The following is a 27,782-nucleotide window of genomic DNA, read 5'->3' on the forward strand; positions in this document are numbered from 1 at the left end:
AGCAGTGGGCGGTCCTTCAGCTGTTTGCTCTCACCCACGATCTTTACCCGGGGCTTGCAGCCTCCGGCGGTGAGGTGGGACGGGGTCTAGGCGGAGGCAGGCGTCCCGCCTCCCTTGCGTTCTCCGCCAGCGTCACGTGCAGCTGCGTCTCCTAATGCCCCATCTGCATCCGGGTCTCGGGGCTTTACTCTCGCGTCCCGGCGTCGGAGACCACGTGCCAGTCACGGAACTGGGCTCGCACCCCTCGGTTTCTGCTCCTGGCAGCTACCGTCGCCACGGTGGCAGCCACTGCGTATCGTCCCACGTCCGCGGCCCCGGGCGCCCTGGTGTCAGCGGGTCCAGAGCCTATGACGGGCCAGGGCCAGTCGGCGACTGGGTCCTCGGCGTGGAGCACGATATTCCGCCATGTCCGATACGAGAACCTGGTGGCGGGCGTGAGCGGTGGGGTGCTGTCCAATCTCGCGCTGCATCCCCTAGACCTCGTGAAAATACGTTTCGCAGGTAAGAACCTGCTTAGACCCCGGGCTCCTTCCCCTCGCTGTCATCCCCCATTCCTGGATTGCCCCCGACTCTTAGCTCCAGCGATTCATTTCTTCTCATCTTTCGGACTCGGAGTCCCTGACTGCGTTGTCCTTGCTGGACGGCGGACAAGGCGGGGATTGGGGAAGTGGGAGAGGTCTCTGACTGCACCATCATCTGAACCAATTGGTAAACACTCAAAAGAATGCCTTGGTCTGTTCTGCATTTTCCGTACTGTGAGGAGGAGAGCGTTGGAGAAGATGCTTTTGCTCTCTCTCACCTAGAACTAGATTTGAGGAGGAGGTAAAGGTGTGTGGCTGCTGTCTCTTCCACCACCACCCCCCCCCAAGATATGAAGTGTGAGTAGAAAACTCTGAGAAGAATCCTCATTGTGTAGAATGTGAGACTCAAAGCTTGATGTAAAGAAAGGATTGTCACATTTAAGGGCTTAGCCACCACCCCACACCGTGGAGGTACTTTGAAACACGTGTTCGGCAGCTCTGCTGAAAGGAAAATGCAGACACTTAGGGGTGGAGCATAACTCTCAGCGGGTTGTTGGGAGTAGGTTTAGGATGGAATTTTCTTGAAGGTTGATTGGTTTTTTTTTAGCGTTTATAATATGGTACAAGTTGCTGTGATGGAATTGGTAGCCGGGATCCAAATACTGTGGGTTTCCTTTTTTTTTTTTTAACTTATTGAGTTAATTGAGGTAAGTATATTGAAGTTAACAGCATTTTAGAAGTTAAAAAAACCCAACCATAAATTCTGGAAAAGATAGTTTCATGGATGATCTTTATAACTTTGTTTGGAAACTAATTTCTAGTATTCTTAATACAAATTAAGTTCTGCCTTGAGAATTAGACCTGCAGCAGTGGTTCATCATGAAGAGTTACATAATTCAATTTACCGGATAAGTACTGTTAGTATTTGTGGACTGCTGTATGGGACACACAAATACCTAATGAAGTTCTTGCTCTTAAGGAGCTTATAGTCTAATCGCAGGCTTGAAAGTTGGTCACATAAAACAGATAATGCTAGGTAAAATGAAATCAAGGGCAGAGTGGAATAAATCCAAATATCAAAATACTAGGATAGTAGACTATCAAGAAAATTATAGATTGTTGATGGTCATATTTATCTGTAAGCATTCTATAGAAGATTAGATCTTGAAGTTCCCCCATTAAAAGGACTAGCATTTTGGTAGCTGGAGAGGAGGCAAGAAGCTTTCTATAAAGGAAAATCAGCTAAAATTAGTGTCTTCCTAGAAAAAATCCTCCCCAAAGTCATATACTTCCATGGAGTTTATAGTGCATGCCCAGATAATAATTATGATGAGTAACATTCTGGTGGCGCAGTGGTTAAGCACTAGGCTGCTAACCAAAAGTTCAGCAGTTCAAACCTACCATCTGCTTCACAGGAGAAAAATGTGGCAGTAGGCTTCCATAAAGATTTACAGGCCTCGGAAACCCTATGGGGCAGTTCTGCTCCATCCTACAGGGTTGCTATGAGTTGGAATTGGCAGTGGTTTTGGGAACATTCGTTGAACGTTATTAGGAGCTAGAGAACGAACTAAGAGCTTTACCTGTATTATCTCATTTACTGCTCTCAATAATCTTGTGAATTCATTATCCCCATTGTACAGATGAGGATAACAGAAGTTAGCTAACTTACCTGAGTCACAAGTTTGTAAAAGATGAATCTGAGATTTTAACCCAGGAGACAATCTAACTGTAGAATTCTCTGGCACTTAATCACTGACCATACTACCTCTAGGAACCCCTGGTATACCACTGAACATGAAGAAAAGAATTTTAGACTTGGCTGCAGGTGCAGGCATGTATGAGTACGTGTCTCTCTCCAGCAGTGTTTTATATCCTAGGAGCAGAGGAGGTGACAGTTGAGATGATCATTGAGGAATAGGATGGTTAACCCTGTGAGTTTAAGGTAGTGCTAAGAAGCAGACCATACCTGAAGAAAGAATTCTTGGTGCCTGAGAAGACTGGTAATCTTGATGAAATGGGGAGAGCATTAGGAAATGAGTAGGGCTTAGGTGACAGGTAAGAGATTGAGACTGAACGAGAGGACTAAATTAAAGAATCGAAGCAGAGCTTTGTAGTAGGAGTCAAAGCAGAGCTTTGTAGTAATAAAGCCCACAGTGTGACTATGAATGGTGATAGAAAAAAGGAAAATACAGGAAGATGAGTAACTGAGATCAAAATAGTTGATTGGTTATCAGCATCAATATTGAAATGACCTACTGTAGTTTTTATGCTTTCATATAATTAAGCCCTTTTGATAAAATTGTAATACCTAGTGACCGGAGTTGTTAGTCCTGAATGTACCACTAAGCTAAACCTGGAGTTTTTCATTGAGTTCAGGTGCAAATTGGAACTCATTCAGAAGAAGGCATCCATGGCATTAGAAAGATTAGAGCTCATTTCATGGGAGAAAATGATCGGAGACACTAGTTTAACTTAAAGGGGAAAAACAAAAACCTTAAGATATTCAGAGAACTGCCATGTGGGACAGGGAGCTGCCTCATTGTGAGTGGATCCAAAAGGCAGTCTTAGGTTAGGTGGAAATTCCAGGGAAGCAGATTTTGGCCTGGCAAAGTTGTGGTGCTCAGAACTGAAACAGCTGCTTTGTGATGACAGGAAGTGCTTCAGACAGAGACTGGGTGACAGAAGTTAGAAGATACCCTTCTGTTGGGTGGGAAAGTTGAATTAGATGACTGCCGAGACCCTTTCTGACTTTAAAATGTAATTTTAAATCATCAGGAGTGATGAGAGAGCCCAAAAAAGGGGGAATAAAAATGATTATTTGCTAAAATAACCCAAAAGCTTAATATTCTGCTTGTTAAAGATGTGTATGACTTTTGATGAACAGTGGACAGAGAAACAAGTGTATACCTACCTGCTTTTACTGTGAGATATTAATCCCCGTTTTATAAATGAGGATGCTGAAGCTCAGAAGGGTTTAGACCATATAGCTAATTAGCGAAGTTAGATATCAAACCCTAGTGTACTTTAATCTCATTTGATGGTATAACACTGTCAGGTCAATGATTAAAGAAATTGACTTCTTCCCCTTTGCCAGTCAGTGGTTTTTCTCTCCCATGCTCCATTATATGCAGTAAAGTATTGGCAGTGAAAGTAAGGACAGTGAACTGATGTCTTAGTCATCTAGTGCTGCCATAACAGAAATACTACAAGTGGATGGCTTTAACAAACAAATTTATTTTCTCACAGTAAAGTAGGCTGAAAGTCCAAATTCAAGGCCTGAGCTCCAGGGGAGGCTTTCTCTCCCTGTTGCTCTGGAAGAATGCCCTTGTCCTCAATCTGCCCCTGGTCGAGGAGCTTCTCAGGCACAGGGACCCCAGGTCCAAAGGACGCGCTTTGCTCCTGGTGCTGCCTTCTTGGTTGTATGAGGTCCCCAACTCTCTGCTTGCTTCCCTTTTTATCTCTTGAGAGATAAAAGGTGATGCAGGCCACACCCCAGGGAAACTCCCTTTACATTGGATCAGGGGTGTGAGCTGGGTAAGGATGGTGTTAAAATCCCACCCTAGTCCTTTTTAACATAAAATTATAATCACAAAATGGAGGACAACCACAGAATGCTGGGAATCATGGCCTAAGCAAGTTGATACACACATTTTTGGGGGGACATAATTCAGTCCCTGACAACTGAGTATGCTTACATGTGGCTAATGGGACTGTATCTGGAGCTCAGTTTCAGTATGCATTTGTAACCTTAAATTTATACCCTTATTAATTCCCCTGCTAATAGCTAATTCAAGGACATAACAAGAATTATTATTAATAAGAATCTTATTAATAAGGATTAATAAGAATAGTTGTACAGAACATATTTTGAGTCTGTTTAATTATGAGGTGAATGCTCACAATATATTCTTATGGAAAAAAAGGAGTATACAAAATTATGTGTAGCAAAGTACCAATTTTTAAAAATATAACCTAGACTATACATTGGCATCTTTTTTAATTCCATGGTCCCTGTAAGAAACAGAAAGCACATTCAAAATAGGATAGTTATGGGGCATGAGAAAGGAGCCCTGGTGGTTCAGTGTTTAAGCGCTGGCTGCTAACCAAACAGTCAGCAGTTTGAATCCGTCAGCCATTCCACAGGAGAAAGAGGCGGCAGTCTCCTTTCATAAAGACTACAGCTTTGGACACCCTGTGCTGTGTCCTGTAGGGTCACTATGAGTCAGAATCAACAAGAGGTGTATGGGGCGGGCATGATGGTGGTTAATAAAACGAATATTTACAAAGGCATGAGCAAGTTGTAGGAAAACCCCAAGGAATAATGTAGTATCCTGGCACTATGGATTAGAAATATTGCAATGAAGGAGTGTTAGTCTCTGTCCTCACAGCAGAGCAGCCCCCTACGGGGAAGCCAGAATAATGTAACAAACAAAAATCCCACAAATAATTGCAATAAAGAGTAGGTTATTATAGTAGGGAAGATATGGGATGTGATGGAATCAGAGAAGTTTGACCTCATCTAGGGATTAAGAAAAGGACCCTCAAAGAAAATGATTATTAAATCGAGACCTGAAAGAGGAATCAAAGTTAGCTGTGTGGCTGTGTGGACAAGCAGGTGTGTGTGAGAAGACAGAATGCTCTTGACAGGCAGAATGACCTGTGCAAAAGCTTTAAGGTCAGACATAGTATAAGAACTGAAAGTTGTTGAACATTCCAGCAATTTTTATCAATTGTTTAAAAGTGTAAACTTTAATGAGCCAGCCACTGTGTAGTAAATTCAATGTGGCAGCCTTGTTACTGAGTGGAAACCCCAGGTTTTTCCTTGGCATGACTCGTATTGGCCAATAAACAAGAGACAAGTGTAAGAACAGGAAAGGCACCTTTATTTCATTGCACAAGGAAAAGGAGTCAGTGGGAGCTGCCGTCCCCCAGACTGCTCCCCTAGGGGTTTACAAGTAGGAAGTTCATGCATGTTATGTCAGCAACATTCGTAATCATACTTAATCAGTCATAGGTGCAATGGAGTTTACATATAGCTTTAAAGCAAAAGCAGGATTTTAATGCAAAGTTAAGGGAGAGGAAGCCCAGCAATAGAAACAGGATTTTTAGTGCATCACTCTTGGGGGGGAAGCCAAGCGGAGAAAACAGGATTCTTAATGCATAGCTGTTTGAAGCTCTGTCTCAGCCTCATTGAATGCCAGGAGAGTATAGAGAAGAGACTGGGGTTCTTGGCAGGAGTGAGTGATGGATGGTCATATATATCATATTATGGAACGTGTTCTTTATCATATGGGCTGTAGAATAGTTTTAAGGAAAGTGGCCTATTGAAATGTGTGTTTTAGATTACTCAACCTGCAGTGTAATAAATGAGTGGAGTGGAAAGGCCAGGAGCTTAGCACAAAACTGGAGACAAGAAGGCCAGTTTCAATGCTGTTGCTGGGTGAGGAATGGTACTGTCCTGAAGTAATGACAGTGGAGAGTGAGAGACATGGAGAGGCCCAAGAGAGATTCATGGTATAAAATCAAAACCAAAAGCCAAACCTTTTGCTATCAAGTCAATTCCAATGCATAGAGACCCTATAGGACAGAGTAGAAGTGGTCCAGTGGGGTTTCCAAGACTATAATCTTTACAGAAGCAGACTGCCACATCTTTCTCCTGAGGAGCCGCTGATGGGTTCAAATCACCAACCTATTGGTTAGCAGCCAAGCTTTTAACCACGGTACCATCAGGGGTCCTAACAGAATCAGACAGACTTATTAATTGATAAAAAGGGGGCGGGAAGAGAGCTGGATTCATGAGTAGTACCCAGGTTTCTGGCTTGAGCATGTGTAGATAGTAGTGTGATTTATTGAGCTGTACGAGATACTGGAGCAAGAGCAGCCTCAGCAAGGATGGGGAAAACAACTACTTCAGTTTTGGATATGTGTAATTGGAATATCCTGCTGCAATTTTGATAGTTGCATAGTAAAAAAATATATATATATCTGTATGGATCCGAAAATCAGCAAAAAGCTCTAGAGATAAAGAACTGGATGTATATCTACCGTCATAAAAGAAAGGAAATAAACCAAAGTAAGGGCAGTCATTTCTGAGTGTGGCGTTGTCAGTGATTTTATTTTCTTCTTTATTCCTTTCTATAAATTTTCTACAGTACACATATATAGCTTTTATTAAAAAGCTATTTTTAATGATTGTATGCTAGTTCAGTATTTATGACATGAAAAGGTTTTTTAAGTGGTATCCTGTTACTCCGGAAACCCTGGTGGCATAGTGGTTAAGTGCTACGGCTGCCAACCAAAGGGTCGGCAGTTCGAATCCGCCAGGCACTCCTTGGAAACTCTATGGGGCAGTTCTCTGTCCTATAGGGTCGCTATGAGTCGGAATCAACTCGCTGGCACTGGGTCTGGTTTGGGTTTTTATCCTGTTGCTCCATTTCAGCGTCAGTTGGAGATACAAAGGATCTGGAAATTTCTGGGATGAGAGAACAGAAATAAATAAAATTTTTTTTTTTAATTTCCTTTTGTTTTTATATAAAATAAGTCATCTTTGTTTGGTTTTTACTTCCTCTATTTTGTATTGTTGAATTTTTTTTTATTATTCTCTCCCTATAACCCCTACCTCCCAATCTCATTCCCTACAGTTAGCTACTGTTAATGTGGAAGGGTATCTCAAATATACCAGAATTCCAAGCTTTTGCTTCTAGAAGGCTCCTGGCTCAGAGAGTAGACCAAACTCCATCTTGTTGTTTACTGTTCATTTCAAACTATTCTCTGAAATCATGTAATCTAAATGTTCCAAGAAACCGTATTGTTGAAATTACCTGCACAGTAATTACTTAAATGTCAACCAATCAGAATGTAGCAGCAAGTTATTTTAAAATGTGATTTTACCTGGGATGTTTTTTAATGTGGACCAATAGGAAATTTGCTTGCCTTTTGACCGATATTTTACTATATAAACTCCCTGCTGAACTTGCCACCCTGGAAGCCCGTGCAAATTTACTTTTGTTTTGCATTGTCCCAGTTCAAACTGTTAGCTCTATTCCTTAAATAAAATTCGTTGCTTTGAAATTTCAGATTGTTTGCCTCTTGACTGTAATACGTAAGTTCGTCATATCCATGTTATTCTTAATATAGTCAGACATCTTTCTACCAACCTCAATCTTTTTAAATATATTCGGTGGTTCATACTACAGCGTATCATGATTTATTTAAACATTTCCCTATTGATGAATATTGAGACTACTTTTACTTTTGGTATACAGAAAATACTACAGTAAACATCCTTCCATACACATCTTTGTATAATTAGGCTAGTATTTCTATAGAATATATTCTTAGAAATGGAACTGGTAAGTCAAATGATAATCGCATTTAAGTTTTAAATAGATAACCGCTATAAATAGTTCTCCAAAAGGTCAAGAGAGTACGTATTTCCATACACCCTCACCAGCAATTGATGTTGACAAACATTACAATTGTTTTCAATCTGGAAGGCAAAAAAAAAAAAGGTTGAGGGCAGGGGGAGCTGTCTTCTTTTACTTTGCAATTATTTTATCTGTGAGGCTGAGCACCTTTTCAATGCCTCTTGGCTATTTGTATTTTCTGTGAATTGACTTCATATCTTTGCCCATTTTTCTTTGGGCCTGTTTGTCTTTTTCTCATTGATTTGTGGGTGCTTCTTGTAGTAGATATGTTAACCATTTGGTATATATATATATATATAATATTTTTTTGCAATTTCTTATTTGTCTGTGGTCTTTTGCCAAATAGAAGTTTAAAATTATTTAGTTAAATAAGTGATATTTTTCGAACTTTGAAAACAAATTTCAATTCCCATTATTTAAGAACTACAAACTATAAGTCATATAAATTTGTTTTTGTTTTAATCTATCATATTTTATTAATTTAGAGCTCTTGAGAATAAGAAAAAGGTATATGAATTCTGATTTTGGTGTGTGTGGAGAATTTTGCCCAAAACAAGTTTACTGTATCCACATTGTTTCTTTCCTGCTGCACTACTCAGGACTTGATAGCATTATTGTTATAATTGAGGCTTCTAGCTAGTTTATTTACTTACTATTTTTTTAATTCTTATTGTGCTTTAAATGAAAGTTTATAAATCAAGTCAGACTTTCATACAAAAATTTATAAACACTTTGCTATGTACTCCTAATTACTCTCCCTGTAATAAGACAGCACGCTCCTTCCCTCCACTGTCTCTTTTCATGTCCATTTGGCCAACTTCTGACCCCCTCTACACTCTCATCTCCCCTTTAGACAAGAGATGCCAATATAGTCTCATGTGTCTTCTTGATCCAAGAAGCTCATTCTTTACCGGTATCATTGTCTATCCCATAGTCCACTCCAATCCCTGTCTGAAGAGTTGCCTTTGGGTATGGTTCCTGTCTTAGGCTAACAGAAGGTCTGGGGACCATGATCTTCAGGGTCATTCTAGTCTCAGTCAGACCATTAAGTCTGGTCTTTTTATGAGAATTTGGGATCTGCATCCCACTGCTGTCCTGCTCCCTCAAGGGTTCTCTGTTGTGTTCCCTCTCAGGACAGTCATTGGGTGTAGCCAGGCACCTTCTAGTTCTTCTGGTCCCAGGCTAATGTAGTTTCTGCTTTATGTGGCTCTTATGAGCCTCTTGGGCTCATAATTACCTTGTGTCTTTGGTATTCTTCATTCTCCTTTGCTCCAGATGGGTTGAGACCAATTGATGCATCTTAGATGGCCACTTGCTAGTGTTTAAGACCCCAGACGCCACTATCCAAAGTGGGATGCAGAATGTTTTCTTAATAGATTTTATTATGCCAATTGACTTAGATGTCCCCTGATACCGTGGTCCCAGAACCCTGCCCCTGGTACACTGGCCTTCGAAGCATTCAGTTTATTCAGGGAACTTCTTTGCTTTTAGTTTAGTCCAGTTGTGCTAACCTCACCTGTATTGTGCGTTGTCTTTCCCATCACCTAAAGTAGTTCTTATCTACTATCTAATTAGTGAACACCCCTCTCGCACCCTCCCTCTGTCCCCCCTCTCGTAACCATCAAAAAGTATTTTCTTCTCTGTTTAAACTATTTCTCGAGTTTTTATAACAGTGGTCGTATACAATATTTGTCCTTTTGCAACTGACTCATTTCACTCAGGATAATGCCTCCCAGATTCTTCCATGTTATGAAACGTTTCACGGATTCCTCACTGTTCTTTATCGATGTGTAGTATTCCATTGTGTGAATATACCATAATTTATCCATTCATCCATTGATGGGCACCTTGGTTGCTTCTGTCTTTTTGCTATTGTAAACAGTACAGCAGTGAACATGGGTGTGCATATATCTGTTTGTGTAAAGGCTCCTATTTCTCTAGGATATATTCCAAGGAGTGGGTTTACTGGATCGTGTGGTAGTTCTATTTCTAGCTTTTTAAGGAAGTGCCAAATCAATTTCTAAAGTGGTTGTACCATTTTACATTCCCACCAGCAGCTTATAAGTGTTCCAACCTCTCCGCAACCTCTCCAACATTTATTATTGTGTGTTTTTTGGATTAATGCCAGCCTTGTTGGAGTGAGATAGAGTCTCATTGTAGTTTTGATTTGCATTTCTCTAATGGCTAATGATCCTGAGCATTTCCCCATGTATCTGTTAGCTACCTGAATGTCTTCTTTAGTGAAGCGTCTGTTCATATCCTTTGCCCATTTTTTAATTGGGTTGTCCTTTTGCAGTTGAGTTTTTGCAGTATCATGTAGATTTTAGAGATCAGATGCTGATTGGAAATCTCATAGCTAAAAACTTTTTCCCAATCTGTAGGTAATCTTTTGATTTCTGGTGAAGTCTTTGGATGAGCAAAGGTGTTTGATTTTTAGGAGCTCCCAGTTATCTGGTTTCTCTTCTGCATTATTAGTAATGTTTTGCATACCGTTTGTGCCACATATTACAGCTTCTAGCATTCTCCCTATTTTTTCTTCCATGATCTTTATGGTTTTAGATTTTATATTTAGGTCTTTGATCCATTTTGAGTTAGTTTTTGTGCATGGTGTGAGGTATGGGTCATGTTTCATTTTTTTGTTGTTAGATATCCAGTTATACCAGCACCATTTGTTAAAAAGACTATCTTTTACCCATTTAACTGACTTTGGGCCTTTGTCAAATATCAGCTGCTCATATGTGGGTGGATTTATATCTGGATTCTCAATTCTGTTCCATTGGTCTGTGTATCTGTTCTTCTACCAATACCAGGCTGTTTTGACTACCGTGGCGGTATAAAAGGTTCTAAAATCAGGTAGAATGAGGCCCCCGCTTTGTTCTTCTTTAGCAGTAATGCTTTACTTATCCGGGGCCTCTTTCCCTTCCATACGAAGTTAGTGATTTGTTTCTCCATCTCATTCAAAAATGTCGTTGGAATTTGGATCGGAATTGCATTGTTTCTATAGATGGATTTTGGTAGAATAGACATTTTTACAGTGTTTAGTCTTCCTATCCATGAGCAATGTATGTTTTCCCACTTATTTAGGTCTCCTCTGGTTTCTTGCAGTAGTGTCTTGTGGTTTTCTTTGTGTAGGTCTTTTACATCTCCAGTAAGATTTATTCTTAAGTATTTTATCTTCCTGGGGGCTACTGTAAATCGTTTTGATTCGGTGACTTCCTCTTCAATGTTCTTTTTGTTAGTGTAGAGGAATGCAACTGATTTTTGTATGTTTGTCTTGTATCCTGAGACTCTGCTGAACTCTTTTTTTAGTTTCAGTAGTTTTCTTGAGGATTCTTTTAGGATTTTCTGTGTATAAGATCATGTTATCTGCAAATAGAGATACTTTTACTTCTTCTTTACCAATCTGGATGCCCTTTATTTCTTTATCTAGCCTAATTGCCCTGGCTAGGAACTCCAGCACAATGTTGAATAAGAGTGGTGATTAAGGGCATCCTTTTCTGGTTCCCAGTCTCAAGAGGAATGCTTTTTTACTCTCTCCATTTAGGATGATGTTGGCTGTTGGCTTTGTATACATGGCCTTTATTATGTTGAGGAATTTTCCTTCTCTTCCTATTTTGCTGAGAGTTTTTATCATGGATGGGTATTTACTTTGTCAAATGCCTTTTCTGCATCAATTGATAAAATCATGTGATTCTTGTCTTTTGTTTTATTTATGCAATGGATTACCTTAATTGTTTTTCTAATGTTGAACCATCCCTGTATACTTAGTATCAATCCCACTTGGTCATAGTGAATGATTTTTTTGATATGTTGTTGAATTCTATTGGCTAGAATTTTGTTGAGGATTTTTGCATCTAAGTTCATGAGGGATATAGGTCTGTAATTTTCCTTTTTTGTGGTGTCTTTACCTGGTTTTGGTATCAGGGATATGCTGGCTTCATAGAATGAGTTTGGGAGTATTCCATCCTTTTCTGTGCTCTGAAATACCTTTAGTAGTAGTGGTATTAACTCTTCTCTGAAAGTTTGGTAGAACTCTGCAGTGAAGCCATCTGGGCCAGGGTTTTTTGTTGTTATTGTTGGGAGTTTTTTGATTACCTTTTCAATCTCTTCTTTTGTTATGGGTCTATTTAGTTGTTGTACTTCTGTTTGTGTTAGTTTAGGTAGGTAGTGTGTTTCCAGAAATTCATCCATTTAGTCTAGGTTTTCAAATTTGTTAGAGTACAATTTTTCATAATAATCTGATATGATTCTTTTAATTTCAGTTGGGTTTGTTGTAATGTTCCCCGTCTCATTTCTTATTTGGTTTATTTGCTTCCTCTCCTGTTTTTATTTTGTTTGGCCAATGATTTATCAATTTCGTTAATTTTTTCAAGGAATCAGCTTTTGGTCTTGTTAATTCTTCCAATTGTTTTTGTTTTCTGTTTCATTTAATTCTGCTCTAATTTTTATTATTTGCTTTCTTCTGATGCTTGAGGGTTTCTTTTGTTCCTCTCTTTCTGTTTGTTCAAGTTGTAGGGATAATTGTTAGATTTTGGCCCTTTCATGTTTTTGGATGTGTGCATTTATTGATATAAATTGACCTCTGAGCACTGCTTTTACTGTGTCCCAAAGGTTCTGATAGGAAGTGTATTCATTCTCATTGGATTCTATGATTTTTTTTATTCCATCCTTAATGTCTTCTATAACCCGGTCTTTTCTGAACAGGGTATTGTTCAGTTTCCAAGTGTTTGATTTCTTTTCCCTGCTTTTTCTGTTATTGATTTCTACTTTTTGGCCTTATGGTCAGAGAAGATGCTTTGTAATATTTCGATGTTTTGGATTCTGATGAGACTTGCTTTATGACCTTATATGTCGGCTGTGGAAACCCTGGTGGCGTAGTGGTTAAGTACTACGGCAGCCATCCAAGAGGTGAGCAATTCAGATCTGCCAGGCGCTCCTTGGAAACTCTATGGGGCAGTTCTACTCTGTCCTATAGGGTCGCTATGCATTGGAATCGACACAACAGCAGTGGGTTTGGTTTGATTTTGGTATGTAGGCTATTTTAGAAAATGTTCCATGTGCTTTGGAAAAGAAAGTATACTTGGCTGCTGTTGGGTGGAATATTCTGTATATGTCTCTGAGGTCAAGTTGGTCGATTATGGCATTTAGATCTCCCACGTCTCTGTTGAGCTCCTTTCTGGATGTTCTGTCCTTCACCGAAAGTGGTGTTTTGAAGTCTCCTATTATAATTGTGGAGCTGCCTTCTCGCTTTTCAATGCTGTTAGAATTTGTTTTGTGTATCTTGTAGCCCTGTCATTGGGTGCATAAATATTTAATATGGCTACAGCCTCCTGGTATATTGTCCCTTTAATCATGATATAGTGTCCTTTCTCATCCTTTGTGGTGGATTTATCTTTAAAGTCTGTTTTGCCAGAAATTAATATTGCCACGCCTGCTCTTTTTTTTATTGTTGTTTGCTTGATATATTACTTCCATTCTTTGAGTTTTTGTTTGTTTGTGTCTCTAAGTCTAAGGTGTGTCTCTTGTAGACAGTATATAGATGGATCGTGTTTTTTTATCCGTTCTGCCACTCTCTGTCTCTTTATGGGTGCATTTAGTCCGTTTACATTCAACGTAATTATGAATAGGTATGAGTTTAGTGCTGTTGTTTTGTTGTCCTTTTTTGTGTTGTTGACAGTTTTCTTTTTCCTACTTAATTTTTTATGTTGAGTAGTTTATATATTGTCTTTTCCTCTTCTTTGTTGTTGATTTTGTTTCTGCTGAGTCTATTTTTTACTTGTGTTTTATTTTGATGAGTAGGATAGTTAGTCTCCTTTGTGGTTTCCTTAATATTTACCCCTATTTTTCTAAGTTTAAACCTAGCTTTCATTTCTTCATATTGCCTTGTCTTCCTCTCCATGTGAAAGGTCTGTGACTACATTTGTGAATCCCTCTTTATGGTTTTAATGTTGTCTTCTTTTACATAGTAACATCACTGTTTCCGTTTTGAGCTTTTTTTTTACTCTTGATTTATTTTTGTGATTTCCCTGTCTGGGTTGACATCTGATTGCTCTGTCCAGTGTTCTAGTCTCGGGTTGATACCTGATATTGATTTTCTAACCGAAGAACTCCCTTTAGTATTCCTTGTCATTTTGGTCTGGTTTTTATAAATTCCCTAAACTCCTGTTTTTCTGGAAATGTCCTAATTTCACCTTCGTATTCGAGACACAGTTATGCTGGATATATGATTCTTGGTTGGCAAGTTTTTTCCTTCAGTGCTTTATATAAGGCATCCCATTGCCTTCTTTCCTACATGGTTTCTGCTGAGTAGTCTGAGCTTATTCTTATTGACTCTCCTTGGTAGGTGACTTTTCGTCTGTCCCTGGCTACTCTTAAAATTCTCTCTTTATCTTTGATTTTGGCAAGTTTGGTTATAATAAGTCTTGGTGACTTTCTTTTAAAATCTACCTTATGTGGAGCTTGATGAGCATCTTGGATGGATATCTTCTCATCTTTCACGATATCAGGGAAGTTTTCTGCCAACAAATCTTCAACAATTCTCTCTGTATTTTCTGTTATCCCTCCCTGTTCTGGCACTGCAATCACTCGTAGGTTATTTCTCTTGGTAGAGTCCCACATGATTCTTAAGGTTTCTTTGTTAAATTTTTTTATCTGATTTTTCTTCAAATATATTGGTGCCAAGTGCTTTATCTGCAAGCTCACCATTACTTGCCTTCCACTTGCTCAACTCTGCTCCTCTGACTTTCTATTGAGTTGTCTAATTCTGTAATTTTATTGTTAATATTCTGAATTTCTAACTGCTGTCTCTCTATGGATTCTTGCAGCTTATTAAATTTTTCATTATGTTCTTGGATAATCTTTTTAATTTTTTCAACTGTTTTATCTGTGTGTTCCTTGGCTCGTTCTGCATATTGCCTTATCTCCTTCTTGATGTCTTGAAGAGCTCTGTATATTAATCTTTTGAATTCTGCATCCAGTAATTCCAGGAATACACCTTCATTCAGAAGATCCTTTGATTCTCTGTTTTGAGAGCTTGTTGTAGCAGTCATGGTCTGTTTCTTTATGTGATTTGATAGTGACTGTTGTCTCTGAGCCATCTATACGTTATTGTATTAGTTTATTTTGTTTGCCTACTGTATCCTAGTTTCTTGCTTTGTTTTGTTTTGATATACCCAAATGGGTTGCTTGAGTGAGCTAGCCTGGTTATTTTCGTCTTTGGAACTCTGACATCCTTTCACCAGATGGCTAGAACTGTTATCAGGTATATGAGTTTATGAATCCATTCAGTTTTCTTGTGTGGATTCACATCAGGTGTCCAGGTAGCTGGTCATCAAGTGTGTGGTACAAGCTTTGTCCTACAGTCTTAGAGGGGCAGGGGTGTTTGGTGTAGGTACCATCTGGTTGCAGCAGGGGGTCATACTCTGATCAAGGCAGAGGGCTAAGAACCATCCCCCAAGTCTCTCATTAAAGTGCATCCCTGTTCCCTAGACCATACAGGTGGGTGGGTTCTGCAGAGGGACCATGGGCACCCAGTGCTTTTGGTTGTAAGGACTGGGAGGTACTAGTTATCCTTGGACCACTGTCACGGGTGGCTGGGTGGCCTGGGTAGAGCCACCAGTCCTTAGGCCCCTGATGTGGGTAGTTGAGGACCTTGTTTAATAGGCAAAGCAGTGTCAGATATCAGACACCCACCTCTCCACCGCACAGCTGAAACAGTTGCAGTCTGCCAGCAGGGGCCTGTTCTCCTGAAATAGGCCACACAGGTCCATGCAGGGGGGAAAGGTATTCAAAGTCGATGGACCGTTTATTCCTGGACAGGAGCCACTTCTGTCCTGAGCTCCCCTGGGTAATGGAGCTGGCAAATTATCTGTTCCCCCCGTTGTGAATTTATTCCTTCTCCAAGTCCGGGAGCTGGCACAGGGCACTCAACAGGGCTTATCTCAGGCCCAGGGAAATCAACAGCCTCTGAAGCCAGGTTGGGGGCGAGGGGCATGGTAAAATACATGCAAGTACTTAGCTTTTGCTGAGAACGCCCATTCTTCTCTAGTTCTGGAGGTGTGAGTAGGCGGTGCGACTGGCTGCTTCACCCTAAGGAAACTGTGGCTGAACGTTACTACCAGCCCACCACAGCTGCTCCCGGGAATGGTGCCTGAGGGTTCCCAGTGACTCAGGTCCGGCAACTCTTCTTCACTTCTGAACCGTCTCTCTCTGCTTCTGCCGTTCAGTCCGTTTTCTGACTTTGTCTTTGATGTTCAGGGCTTCTAGCTTGTTATAATCATTTCACTTGATTTTTCGGGCCTTTGTTGTAAGAGGGATTGCCGGAAGCATCTGGCTATTCTGACATCTTGGCTCTGCCTCCTCTAGTTTATTTTTTAATAATGTTTTTGAGCGTTTTAATCAGAAATTTTGGGTAACTATAACAAAAAAAAGAAAAGTAAGTGATGAGACCTATTTACCTAAGAATCTTTTTGATTATTTAAGAGGGAATCCGTGTGGGTGACATATTCACAGCTTGACCAGGGTAACTGATGCCACCAAGTTGTACACAAGAAAAAGGATGTTTAGGTAAATGCTATGTTACATATAATCTTGCAGCAACATATATATATATGTACGTATAGTGTGTATAGAACAAATAGGGGTCACAGAAACTGATACTTCTTAAACATATCCAGTCACCTCACAGCATTAGTCTTCTTGGTTTGAAGACTTAAGGTCATAGTCTTGTGGGACAACTCAGTAAATTGGCATGATATAGTTAATAGAGTTTATGTTCTACATGCTAGTTTGGTGAGTAAATCTGGAGTCTTAAAAGCTTGTGAGAGGTCATTTAAGATACTGCTGTTATTCTCTGGAGCAAAAGAGAGAGAAGAAAACCCAAGATTCAGTGACGGAATCAGTCTACAGGACTAATTGTCTATATGAACCAGAGGAATTAGATGGTGCCCGGCTACTGCTACCACTACCAGACGTTTTGATCAGGGCCACAACAGATGGATCCTGATAGAGAGAAAAATATGAAACAGAACTTCAAATTCTCAACAAATCTGCAATTACTAGACCCATTGAGTCTAGAGGAATCCTTGAGTCTGTTGCCCTCAGATAACTCTTTAAACCTTGACTGTAAACTCCCTTCAAGTCATCTTTTAGCAAAATAGCAGGTTAGGCCATAAAGAATACACCGTTGGTCAACAGTTACTCTAAAGGATAGATGAGAAGGTTAGGGGGCAGTGAGACTAGGTTAATGGGAACGGAACAACTACAACGAAAATAATGAGAACGTTGATACAATGAAATGAGTATAATCAATGTCACTGAATGGTGTATATAGAAATTGTTGAGTGGGACCCTGTTTTGTTGTGTCTGCTTTCACCAAACATATGATAAAATACAAAAAAAAAAAAAAAAAGGGACCCCAACACTTTCTTCAATATTATTTGAGTGCTTTGTACGCCCTCAGTAAACACTTACATTTCTTCTGTTACCCATTGCCATCGGGTCGATTCCCACTCATAGTGACCCTGACAGACTGAGTAAAACTGCTCTGTAGGGTTTCCGAGGAGTGGCTGGAGGATTTGAACTGCTGACCTTTTGGGTTGCGGCCATAGCTCTTAACCACTGCACCACCCGGTCTCCAAATACTTATGTAAAATACATGAATAATATTAATTTAAAAATATTAAGTAATCGTAGATAATAATTTTTTCTACCTAAAATTTTTTTTTCTGAATTTATCTTTTTTATGTAACTGTACGATATCTATGTTTATATGTGACTTGGAGCTAGAAATTTGTTCTCATCTAACTTTGTCCTTTAATGCAGTGAGTGATGGATTGGAATTGAGACCAAAATATAAAGGAATTTTTCATTGTTTGACTACTATTTGGAAACTTGATGGACTACGTGGACTTTATCAAGGAGTAACCCCAAATGTGTGGGGTGCAGGCTTATCTTGGGGACTCTACTTTTTCTTGTGAGTAATCTTGGAAAAAATTTTAACAATAATAAGAAAAAGTGAATTTTTTTTCTAGTGATTTTTACATGTTGATAAAGCAAGATGACTCATTTAATTTGTCTGAAATTGGAAGTGTCAGAAAGAGCAAGATAGTTTATTAGTTTCATTCTCTATTAGCTGGTACCACAGGCATTTGTTCTGGATGAAAGTTCTTAATAGGAAGAAAGCGGATGAGATGGAGAAATACCCCTTACAGAAGCCACTTCAGTGAAGTGAATTCAGGAAGGTGAAATGCTTAACTGGTTACTTTTGTAAGCTTAATATTGATATATTATAATCTTATAGTAAACCATTTTTAGGAAATCCATTCTTGAAAAAGGTCTCTGTTTGTGGTTGCACTATGTATTAATTTTCAGGTACTGTTGTTAACGTGCTTTCAAACAGACTTTAGCATTTTATGAAACCTATTCAAATATTTATCAAACTTCTGTGTTTAAATTTTTAGTTATAATGCCATCAAATCATACAAGACAGAAGGAAAAGCTGAACGCTTAGAGGCAACAGAATACCTTGTTTCAGCTGCTGAAGCTGGTAAGGCAAAGTATGAAATAAAAAATGTCAATTTTTGACTTGATTTTTATTTCATCTTTGGTTTTATTTTCCCTTTTTCCTTTGAACACCAGAGTTTAAATATGCTCATCTAACTGTACTACTCAGTTACCATGTGAAATTCCCTAGAAAGCAGATATTTCCCTTTATTACTCTGGATAGATTTCAAGAGTTTTACTTATCACAAAAGGTGGTAAAATTGAGCAAAGTTATGAACTCATTAATAGTTTAAGATGATTTGAAAAGAGTGTTTAATTAAAGTGTAATTTCAGTTTTAAAATTATATGAGTTAGTATCCTGTTTGATTGCCTCATGCATGTATAATATCCAGAGGGAAAAGCACAAAGACACGTAAGTCTTTAGAACTCCTAATTTGATACCTTGCTTCCCTGGGTTTTATACTCCCTTTTGAATACCAAACTGCTTGCAGAGTCCACAACAGGACTCAATCAATATTTGTTGAATAAATGACTACACCTCTAGGACACTCAGAAAACAAGAAATTTAGCCAATTTAAAAAAAAATTGTAACTTTCTATAATAAAAAAAATAATAGAGAATATAAAATCTTATTTATTACATTACACAGTTACTTTATTTTTGAGGAGTAATAGCTACTTTGAACGGATTTAAAGAAGATTGTGATGAATGTATGTATGCAGATGCTGAATTCCTGGTCTTCTCGAAATCTTAAATCCCTTTGGTTTATACGCATCTCCTACTCCTAAGACTCCTTAGAGCCTGCTTCTCAGAACAGTTTAACATTGTTTAGGACACACACCTATCCTCACACCTCAAAGGGAAAGTATTCCACATTTCCATCTCTCTCTTAATTTGCCTCCCACCAATCACTTGAGAAACTTGTTACAATCACAAAAAAACTATGTCTACCTTAAGACTGAGGAGTCTCTGGGCAGTACAAACAGTTAAGCACTGAACTACTAACTGAAGGGTTGGTAATTTCAAATCTGCTCAGAGGTGCCTTGGGAGACAGGCCTGGCGAACTGCTTCCAAAAAGTCATAGTTTTGGAAACCTGTGGAGCAGTTCTACTCTGCACCTGTGGGGTCGCCACAAATCGGAATTGCCTCAACAGCAACTAACCATAGCAGCAGCAAATCTAAGACCGTGGCTTGGAGACCATATCTCAGTGTTCCAGGTACAGCCCCTGTGTGACCCCATTCTTTATATAAATGGACTCTTCTTAATTTGGATGATCAGAAATGAGAAAGAGCCTGTACACTGAGTAATCTTATTTAAATCTGGTTTTAGGAGCCATGACCCTCTGCATTACAAACCCATTATGGGTAGCAAAAACTCGCCTTATGTTACAGTATGAGAGTGAGGCTAACGCTCCACAGCGACAGTATAAAGGATTGTTTGATACACTTGTGAAAATACATAAGTATGAAGGTGTGCGTGGATTGTATAAGGTAATAACTTATTATCGATATATTTTGAATGACTGAAAAATGTAACTTCCATTGGTTTTATTGTCTGAGATATGAATGACCTATAATCAGTCCTAAAAAGAAGTCAAATTCTAAGTAAGAAACAATAAAAACTGAAATCTAGTTTACAATGTTGACATTGTACTTTAAGTTGTTATCCTCGTTACTATAAGATATGTATATGATCATGACAATGGTGGGTGTGAGAAAAACTATGTTCAGGACGTTTTCACTAGGTCACACAACCAGGTCATTCAGTCTCTACTCTCGAGACTCCCTGGAAGCTGTGGTCTCTTGGGAACTTAGGATAACTTAATGGGGAGAGGAGATGAGTGGGTCTAACAGGAACGTAGGAGATTTTATTGACCGCATGGTCAGTGTACCAAATGTATAATTAACAATTCTAATCTGTCTGAATGGAATACCTTTGACCAGGTCTTACATGAATTAAAGAAAAACAGCAAAAATATCCCCTTGCTTATCAGAGTGTTTTTGAAATTTCTTCCTAGTAGCAGTAAGATCTGTTTTCTGATTTGATAACTCTTTTTCTTTCCCTGTTTCCCCCTTCTCCAACTCCTATCCCTACCTCCTGTTTACCCCCATACGTAGTTTAAAATAAAAATTAGTTACATTAAATTTTAGTTTGTTTTTCAAAAATTTTGTAATAGCTTTTGAAATCATTAGTGTTATAAGATTAGTGTTAGGGATTACTGACCTATGAGCAGAACTTTTGGAAACACATCATTCAGTATATCATTCATCATTTTTTGCCTCATTCTTTTAGAATACTGATAATTGGTCCATTGAATTACCATTACCTTTACTTTCTTGACTTTCCAGAAGTTAATCTCCTACCTACGTGCCAGTTCTTGATAGTGTAGAAAGATGTTTTAAACATTAATGAGCACAAGAGAACCACTTGAGTCAGAGTTCTCATTTCTTTTCAGTATACTAGGTGGGTTTCCTAGAATGGGTCATCCAATCCAACATTTTGACTTTTTAGATAATGGAACCAAAGATGGAAGATACTTGAAAATTTTTTCAAAGTTGTTATAGTGTTAGCAAATACAGATCTAAAACACTCAGTCATGGTTTCTATTCCAGAGCTGGTTCAGGTTAGAAATTTCAGTTTTTCTGAACTTTTACTTGTTGCCGTTGAGTCAATTTTGACTCATAGAGAACCCTATAGGACAGAGTAGAACTGCTGCATAGGGTTTCCAAGGAGCAGCTGGTGGATTCGAACTGCTGACCTTTTGGTTTTGAGCACTGTACCACCAGGGCTCCCTGACCTTTTAGTGTGGGTTTTTTTTTTTTTTTTTTTAATGTATTCTGTTTAAAGAAAGGCTAAGACATGAAAATTCAAGCCTTAAAGTAGAAAAGAATACATTTTTAAAATTCCATATACAGAAATGATTTATGCAAAAGTTAAACAATAAATGAATTTGCTTAAAGTATTACACTAAGAAGGGAGAGAAAATATTTCTTTGGAAGTACATGGTTTAGCTTTTGTTTTTTTAAAAAATGGTTCCCTTCTAGGGATTTGTTCCTGGACTATTTGGAACATCACATGGTGCCCTTCAGTTTATGGCATATGAATTATTGAAGTTGAAGTATAATCAGCATATCAATAGACTACCAGAAGCCCAGTTGGTAAGATGATTCTTGAAAAACGGTATCATTAACTTTTATGGGCATTTTATAGGTAGGGATTTTGTCATGCATGATTTTGGTAGTATTGCTATGATTATAAGTACTGACTCTGCTACTAATTGAATTTACAATTTAATATATTACAGGTTAATGATACACAAATGTTAAAAATAAAAAATAGAACCCCTTAATTGTTAAGGGGAGGGGAACAGTATTTTTCACTTAAAGATCCACTTAAATGTTTTCCTATATAATTTTGACTTTTATATTTCTAAAGAAAAACAGAAACGTCATGTGTTGTCGTTTTAGAGCACAGTAGAATATATATCTGTTGCAGCATTGTCCAAGATATTTGCCGTAGCAGCAACATACCCATATCAAGTCGTGAGAGCTCGTCTTCAGGATCAACACGTTTTTTACAAGGGTGTATTAGATGTAATCACAAGGACGTGGAGGTGAGAGCATGGGGTATATCCAGATTGGTCTTAGAAGGGACTTCACATGTTGTACACTGTCTAGTTGGTACTTGTTTTATAGCAAAGACCGGTGGGCTATGATGAAAAGATGATTGGTGGTCCCTGGTTTCCCATTTACTAGACCTTAAAATTAAAAAAAAAAAAAACCAGTTTAAGAAATTTCAGAAGAGCCCACACTTGCTACTGGTATCATAACTTTTGCGAACACTTGTTTCCATGTGTGGAAGAGATGTTTGTTCTTCAGCATCTAACATGGGGATAGTTAGACCGTTATAAGTAAAAAGGAAAAAAAAAATCATTGCCGTTCAATTGATTCTGACTCACAGCGACCCTATAGGACAGGGTAGAACTGCCCCATAGAGTTTCCAAGGAGCACCTCGTGGATTCAAACTGCCAGCCTTTTGATTAGCAGCCATAGCACTTAACTACTACGCTACCAGGGTTTCTAATGTTAGAAGTAAACATCCCCGTATTTCCCTTTCATTGTAAAAAGCCTAGAGCAGAGTATTTAAAATGTTTAAATTTAGTTCAATTCAGAAAATATTTATTGAGAACCCAAATGACAGGTTCTTAGGCCATATCCTTTATTCTAGGCATTAAGGAAAAATAAGATTGTATTTTTTTTGTGTGTGCTGTACTTAGTGTTGTTGAGCATTTACATGCATTAAAAATCTCATAGTAATGGGATTTTTAATGCATTAGTATGAGATTTTTAATGTGTTAAAGGCATTTGAATGACAGTTATCATTAAAGCACTTCTAAGTTCAGATTTGAGGTGTCCTTTCTCTTTCTCAATCAGTGCACAAAAAGAATGTAAGCCCTTCCAAATGGTCATAAACTACATTATTTCACAATCTTGAAAACATGGTCTTAAATCATAGTGAGGTTTGACTGCTCCATGCCCTGTGTCAGTTAAACATTTGTATTTTCAGGCTAACCATGTAGGAAACTAAGCATGTATCTATCTCTTTTTCCCTCTAAAGGAAAGAAGGCATTGGTGGATTTTACAAGGGAATTGCCCCCAATTTGATTAGAGTGACTCCAGCCTGCTGTATTACCTTTGTGGTATATGAAAATGTCTTACATTTTTTACTTGACCTCAAAGAAAACAAAGTAAGCTAAAAGAGGATAATTCCAGTATATCTGCCCAAGGCAGTAACATCTTCCTTTGTGTTTGAGATGTAAAATTCAGAAGAATACTGCACAGCAACATGGTTCAAAATTGAAAGTTGTCTGTAATTGGTAGAAGAAGTCGAAGAACTGCTAAGTTTTCACAGTGTCTTCTGCTTTTTGTCTTCCTGCGTGTATGGGGCTTGGCTACCTCCTCCTAAAATTGGTGCCATCAACACAACGTTAAAACTGACATCAGGCGTAGAGTTTCATAAATTCGTCCATTTCATTGTTCAAGTAGAAGTTGATTTGCAACATTTAGTAAATGGGTTAGATGAATTTGCCTCTTTTTCTAAACTCATTTGCCTGAATTGGCTTTAAAATTGACCTCTGTGCAATAGTAAGAAGATAACTGTGTCAAGGGTAAATTAAGCTTTAACAATTAGGGGGAAAGTTGTTGCCCAAATCCAGACATTTTTACAATCAGGAAATTTTGGTAAGAAATGGGCTTTAGCTTTAATTTCATTTGAGTGTACTAACTAGCGAAATGTGGCAAATTATAGTATTTCTTAATTTAAAAAATATCTGACATCTGTTGTCATTCCATCGCTAATTTTTTTGTTTTCAGAGGGTCTCGCATAATTTGAAATGTATTCCTGGGTCTAGTTCATGTGTTTTGACATAGGCACTTAGTGTATTTTAAGTATCTAAGATCTGAACTCCTTGGATCCAGCTTTATTGGCCCTTCCTTAGCATGTATGGCTATAAATCACTGATTGGAGTTGCTAATAGATCCTGTTATACAGCTGCCGGAATGTTTGGGATATGTTTGTTGACAAACTATGGAAATGAGGCTATATTCCTTTTTAAAAATACTCTCTTTAAGATATATGGGTCCTGATCCCAAATAAATGGTAAATCTGTGTTGGTTACTCAAATTCAGGTTTAGATACAGATTATATTAATGGCCATTATTGATTTAACTTCTATGAGTCTTTGTAGATATCTAAAATATAAAGGCCTGCCAGAATGCCAGAAAAATAATTATATTTTTATTTATCATAAACGTGAATGTTGTTGCACTACTATTTGTTGTAAATAAAATATTGTGGCTTTCAAAGCCATATTTCAATGGTTCTTTGAAAATAGGTCTATTTTTTATATTTTGAAAATGATACTGTTTTTAAAATAAAGATGAAATGATAAATACCTAGCTGTTTTTTCTAAAATCTCTTATGCATAGGGGCATATGCTACCGCCTGAAATGCGTGAACGTCCACCAACTCTTTTTGGTACAGTGACTCTGTGTATTCGTTCTATCTTCTTTTGATGATTCCTGCATCATTCAATATTTTGCCCATAGAATCCTTCAACTGAAAGCTTGAATTTTTTCTTTGCTTCTTTCGGCTGGAGAAATGTCAAGCATGTTATTCCCTTTTGGTTTTCTAACTCCAAGTCTTTGCACATTTCATTATAATACTTTACTTTGCCTTCTCAAGCTGCCCTTTGAAATGCCCTGTTCAACTCTTTCACTTCATCTTTTCTTTCGTTTACTTTAGCTACTCTGCTTTCAAGAGCAACTTTCAGAGCCTCTCTTGACATCCTTTTTTTTTTCTTTCCTGTCCTTTTTTTTTATTGTGCTTTAAGTGAAACTTAACAAATCAAGCCAGTCTCTCATACAAAAATTTATATACACCTTGGTATCTACTCCTAATTGCTCTTCCCCTAATGAGACAGCACACTCCTTCTCTCCACTCTGTCTTTTCGTATCTATTCGCCCAGCTTCTGACCCTGCCCCCGCCCTCTCATCTCCTCTCCAGACAGGAGGCGCCAACAGTTTCATGTGTCTACTTGATGCAAGAAACTCATTCATCACCAGTATCATTTTCCATCCCATTGTCCAGTCCAATCCCTGTGTGAAGAGTTGGCTTTGGGAATGGTTCCTGTCTTGGACTAACAGAAGGCCTGAGGACCATGACTACCGGGGTGCTTCCAGTCTTAGTCAGACCATTAAGTCTGGTCTTTTTACGAGAATTTTGGGTCTGCATCCCACTGCTTTCCTGTTCCCTCAGGGGTTTCCTGCTGTGTTCCCTGTCAGGGCAGTCATAGGTTGTAGCCGGGCACCATCTAGTTCTTCTGGTCTCAGGCTAATGTAGTCTCTGGTTTATGTGGCCCTTTCTGTCTCTTGGCCTCATTATTACCTTGTGTCTTTGGTATTCTTCATTCTCCTTTGTTCCAGGTGGGTTAAGACCAATTGATGCATCTTAGATGGCTGCGTGCTAACGTTTAAGACCCCAGACGCCAACCCTCCAAAGTGGGATGCAGAATGTTTTCATAATAGATTTTATTATGCCAATTCACCTAGATGTCCCCTGAAACCATGGTCCCCAAACCCCTGCCCCTGCTATGCTGGCCCTTAAAACGTTTGCTTTATTCAGGAAACTGCTTTTGCTTTTCTCCAGTTGTGCTGACCTCTCCTGTGTTATGTGTTGTCTTTCCCATCACCTAAAGTAGTTCTTATCTACTAATTAGTGAAACCCCCTTCTGTCTCTCCCTCCCTCCCCTCTCTCGTAACCATCAAAGAATATTTTCTTCTCTGTTCAATCTATTTCTAGAGTTTTTATAATAGTGGTCATATACAATATTGCTCCTTTTGCAACTGACTAATTTCACTCAGCATAATGCCTCCCAGATTCCTCCATGTCATGAAATGTTTCACGGGTTCATCAGTGTTCTTTTTTAATGTGTGGTATTCCATTGTGTGACTATACCATAATTTATTATCCATTCATCTGTTGATGGGCACCTTGGTTGCTATTGTAAACAATGTTGCAGTGAACATGGGTGTGCATATATCAGTTCGTGTAAAAGCTCTTGTTTCTCTAGGATGTATTCCAAGGAGTTAGATTGCTATTTCTGTGGTAGTTCTATTTCTGGCTTTTTAAGGAAGCGCCAAATCGATTTCCAAAGTGGTGTACCATTTTACATTCCCACCAGCAGTGTATAAGTGTTCCAGTCTCTCCACAACCTCTCCAACATTTATTATTTTGTGTTTTTTGGATTAATGCCAGCCTTGTTGGAGTGAGATAGAATCTCATTGTAGTTTTGATTTGCATTTCTCTAATGGCTAATGATTGTGAGCATTTCCTCATGTATCTGTTAGCTACCTGAATGTCTTCTTCAGTGGCGTGCCTGTTCATATCTTTTGCCCATTTTTTAATTGGGTTGTCTTTTTGCAGTTGTGTTTTTGCAATATCATGTAGATTTTAGAGATCAGGCGCTGATCGGAAATGTCATAGCTAAAAATTTTTCCCAGTCTGTAGGTAATCTTTTTACTCTCCTGGTGAAGTCTTTGGATGAGCATAGGTGTTTGATTTTTAGGAGCTCCCAGTTATCTAGTTTTTCTTCTGCATTGTTAGTAATGTTTTGTATACTGTTTATGCCATGTATTATGGGTCCTAGCATTGTCCTTATTTTTTCTTCCATGATCTTTATTGTTTTCGATTTTATATTTAGGCCTTTGATCCATTTTGAGTTAGTTTTTGTGCATGGTGTGAGGTATGGGTCTTGGTTTATTTTTTTGCAGATGGATATCCAGTTTATGCCAGCACCATTTGTTAAAAAGACTATCTTTTCCCCATTTAACTGACTTTGGGCCTTTGTCAAATATTAGCTGCTCATATGTGGATGGATTTATGTCTGGGTTCTCAATTCTGTTCCATTGGTCTATATATCTGTTCTTGTACCAATACCAGGCTGTTTTGACTACCGTGGCAGTATAAGAGGTCCTAAAATCAGGTAGAGTGGGGCCTCCCACTTTGTTCTTCTTTTTCAGTAATGGTTTACTTATCTGGGGCCTCTTTCTCCTCCATATGAAGTTGGTGATTTATTTCTCCATCTGAGTATAAAATATTGGAATTTGGATAGGAATTGCATTGTTTATCTATAGATGGCTTTTGGTAGAGTAGACATTTTTACAATGTTAAGTCTTCCTTTCTATGAGCAAGGTATGTTTTTTTCACTTATATAGGTCTCCTCTGGTTTCTTGCAGTAGTGTTGTATAGTTTTCTTTGTGTAGGTCTTTTACACCTCCAGTAAGATTTATTCCTATGTATTTTATCTTCCTGGGGGCTACTGTAAATCGTATTGATTTGGTGATTTCCTCTTTGATGTTCTTTTTGTTAGTGTAGAGGAATCCAACTGATTTTTGTATGTTTACCTTGTATCCTGAGACTCTGCTGAACTCTTCTATTAGTTTCAGTAGTTTTCTTGAGGATTCTTTTAGGATTTTCTGTGTATAAGATCATGTCATCTGCAAATGGAGATACTTTTACTTCTTCGTTAACAATCTGGATGCCTTTTATTTCTTTATCTAGCCTAATTGCTCTGGTTAGGAACTCCAGCACAATGTTGAATAAGAGTCGTGATAAAGGGCATCCCTTGTCTGGTTCCCGATCTCAAGGGGAATGCTTTTAGACTCTCCATTTAGGATGATGTTGGCTGTTGACTTTATAAATGCCCTTTCTTATGTTGAGGAATTTTCCTTCTCTTTCTATTTTGCTGAGAGTTTTTATCATGAATGGGTG

General features: G+C 38.5%; 1 protein-coding gene across 1 annotated transcript; it reads left to right on the forward strand.

Annotated features, from left to right (window-relative positions):
- The first annotated feature begins 12 nt into the window (after positions 1-12).
- Positions 13-24,763, forward strand: SLC25A32 (solute carrier family 25 member 32). Its single transcript, XM_049853838.1, has 7 exons — positions 13-501; positions 17,771-17,921; positions 18,409-18,494; positions 19,782-19,942; positions 21,497-21,610; positions 21,920-22,065; positions 23,070-24,763. The coding sequence occupies exons 1-7, from the start codon at positions 348-350 to the stop codon at positions 23,206-23,208; spliced, it is 951 nt and encodes a 316-aa protein (XP_049709795.1). The 5' UTR covers positions 13-347; the 3' UTR covers positions 23,209-24,763.
- The last annotated feature ends 3,019 nt before the right edge of the window (positions 24,764-27,782 follow it).

Source organism: Elephas maximus, chromosome 15 (assembly GCF_024166365.1).
Source record: "Elephas maximus indicus isolate mEleMax1 chromosome 15, mEleMax1 primary haplotype, whole genome shotgun sequence".
Classification (NCBI taxonomy): Eukaryota; Metazoa; Chordata; class Mammalia; order Proboscidea; family Elephantidae; genus Elephas; species Elephas maximus.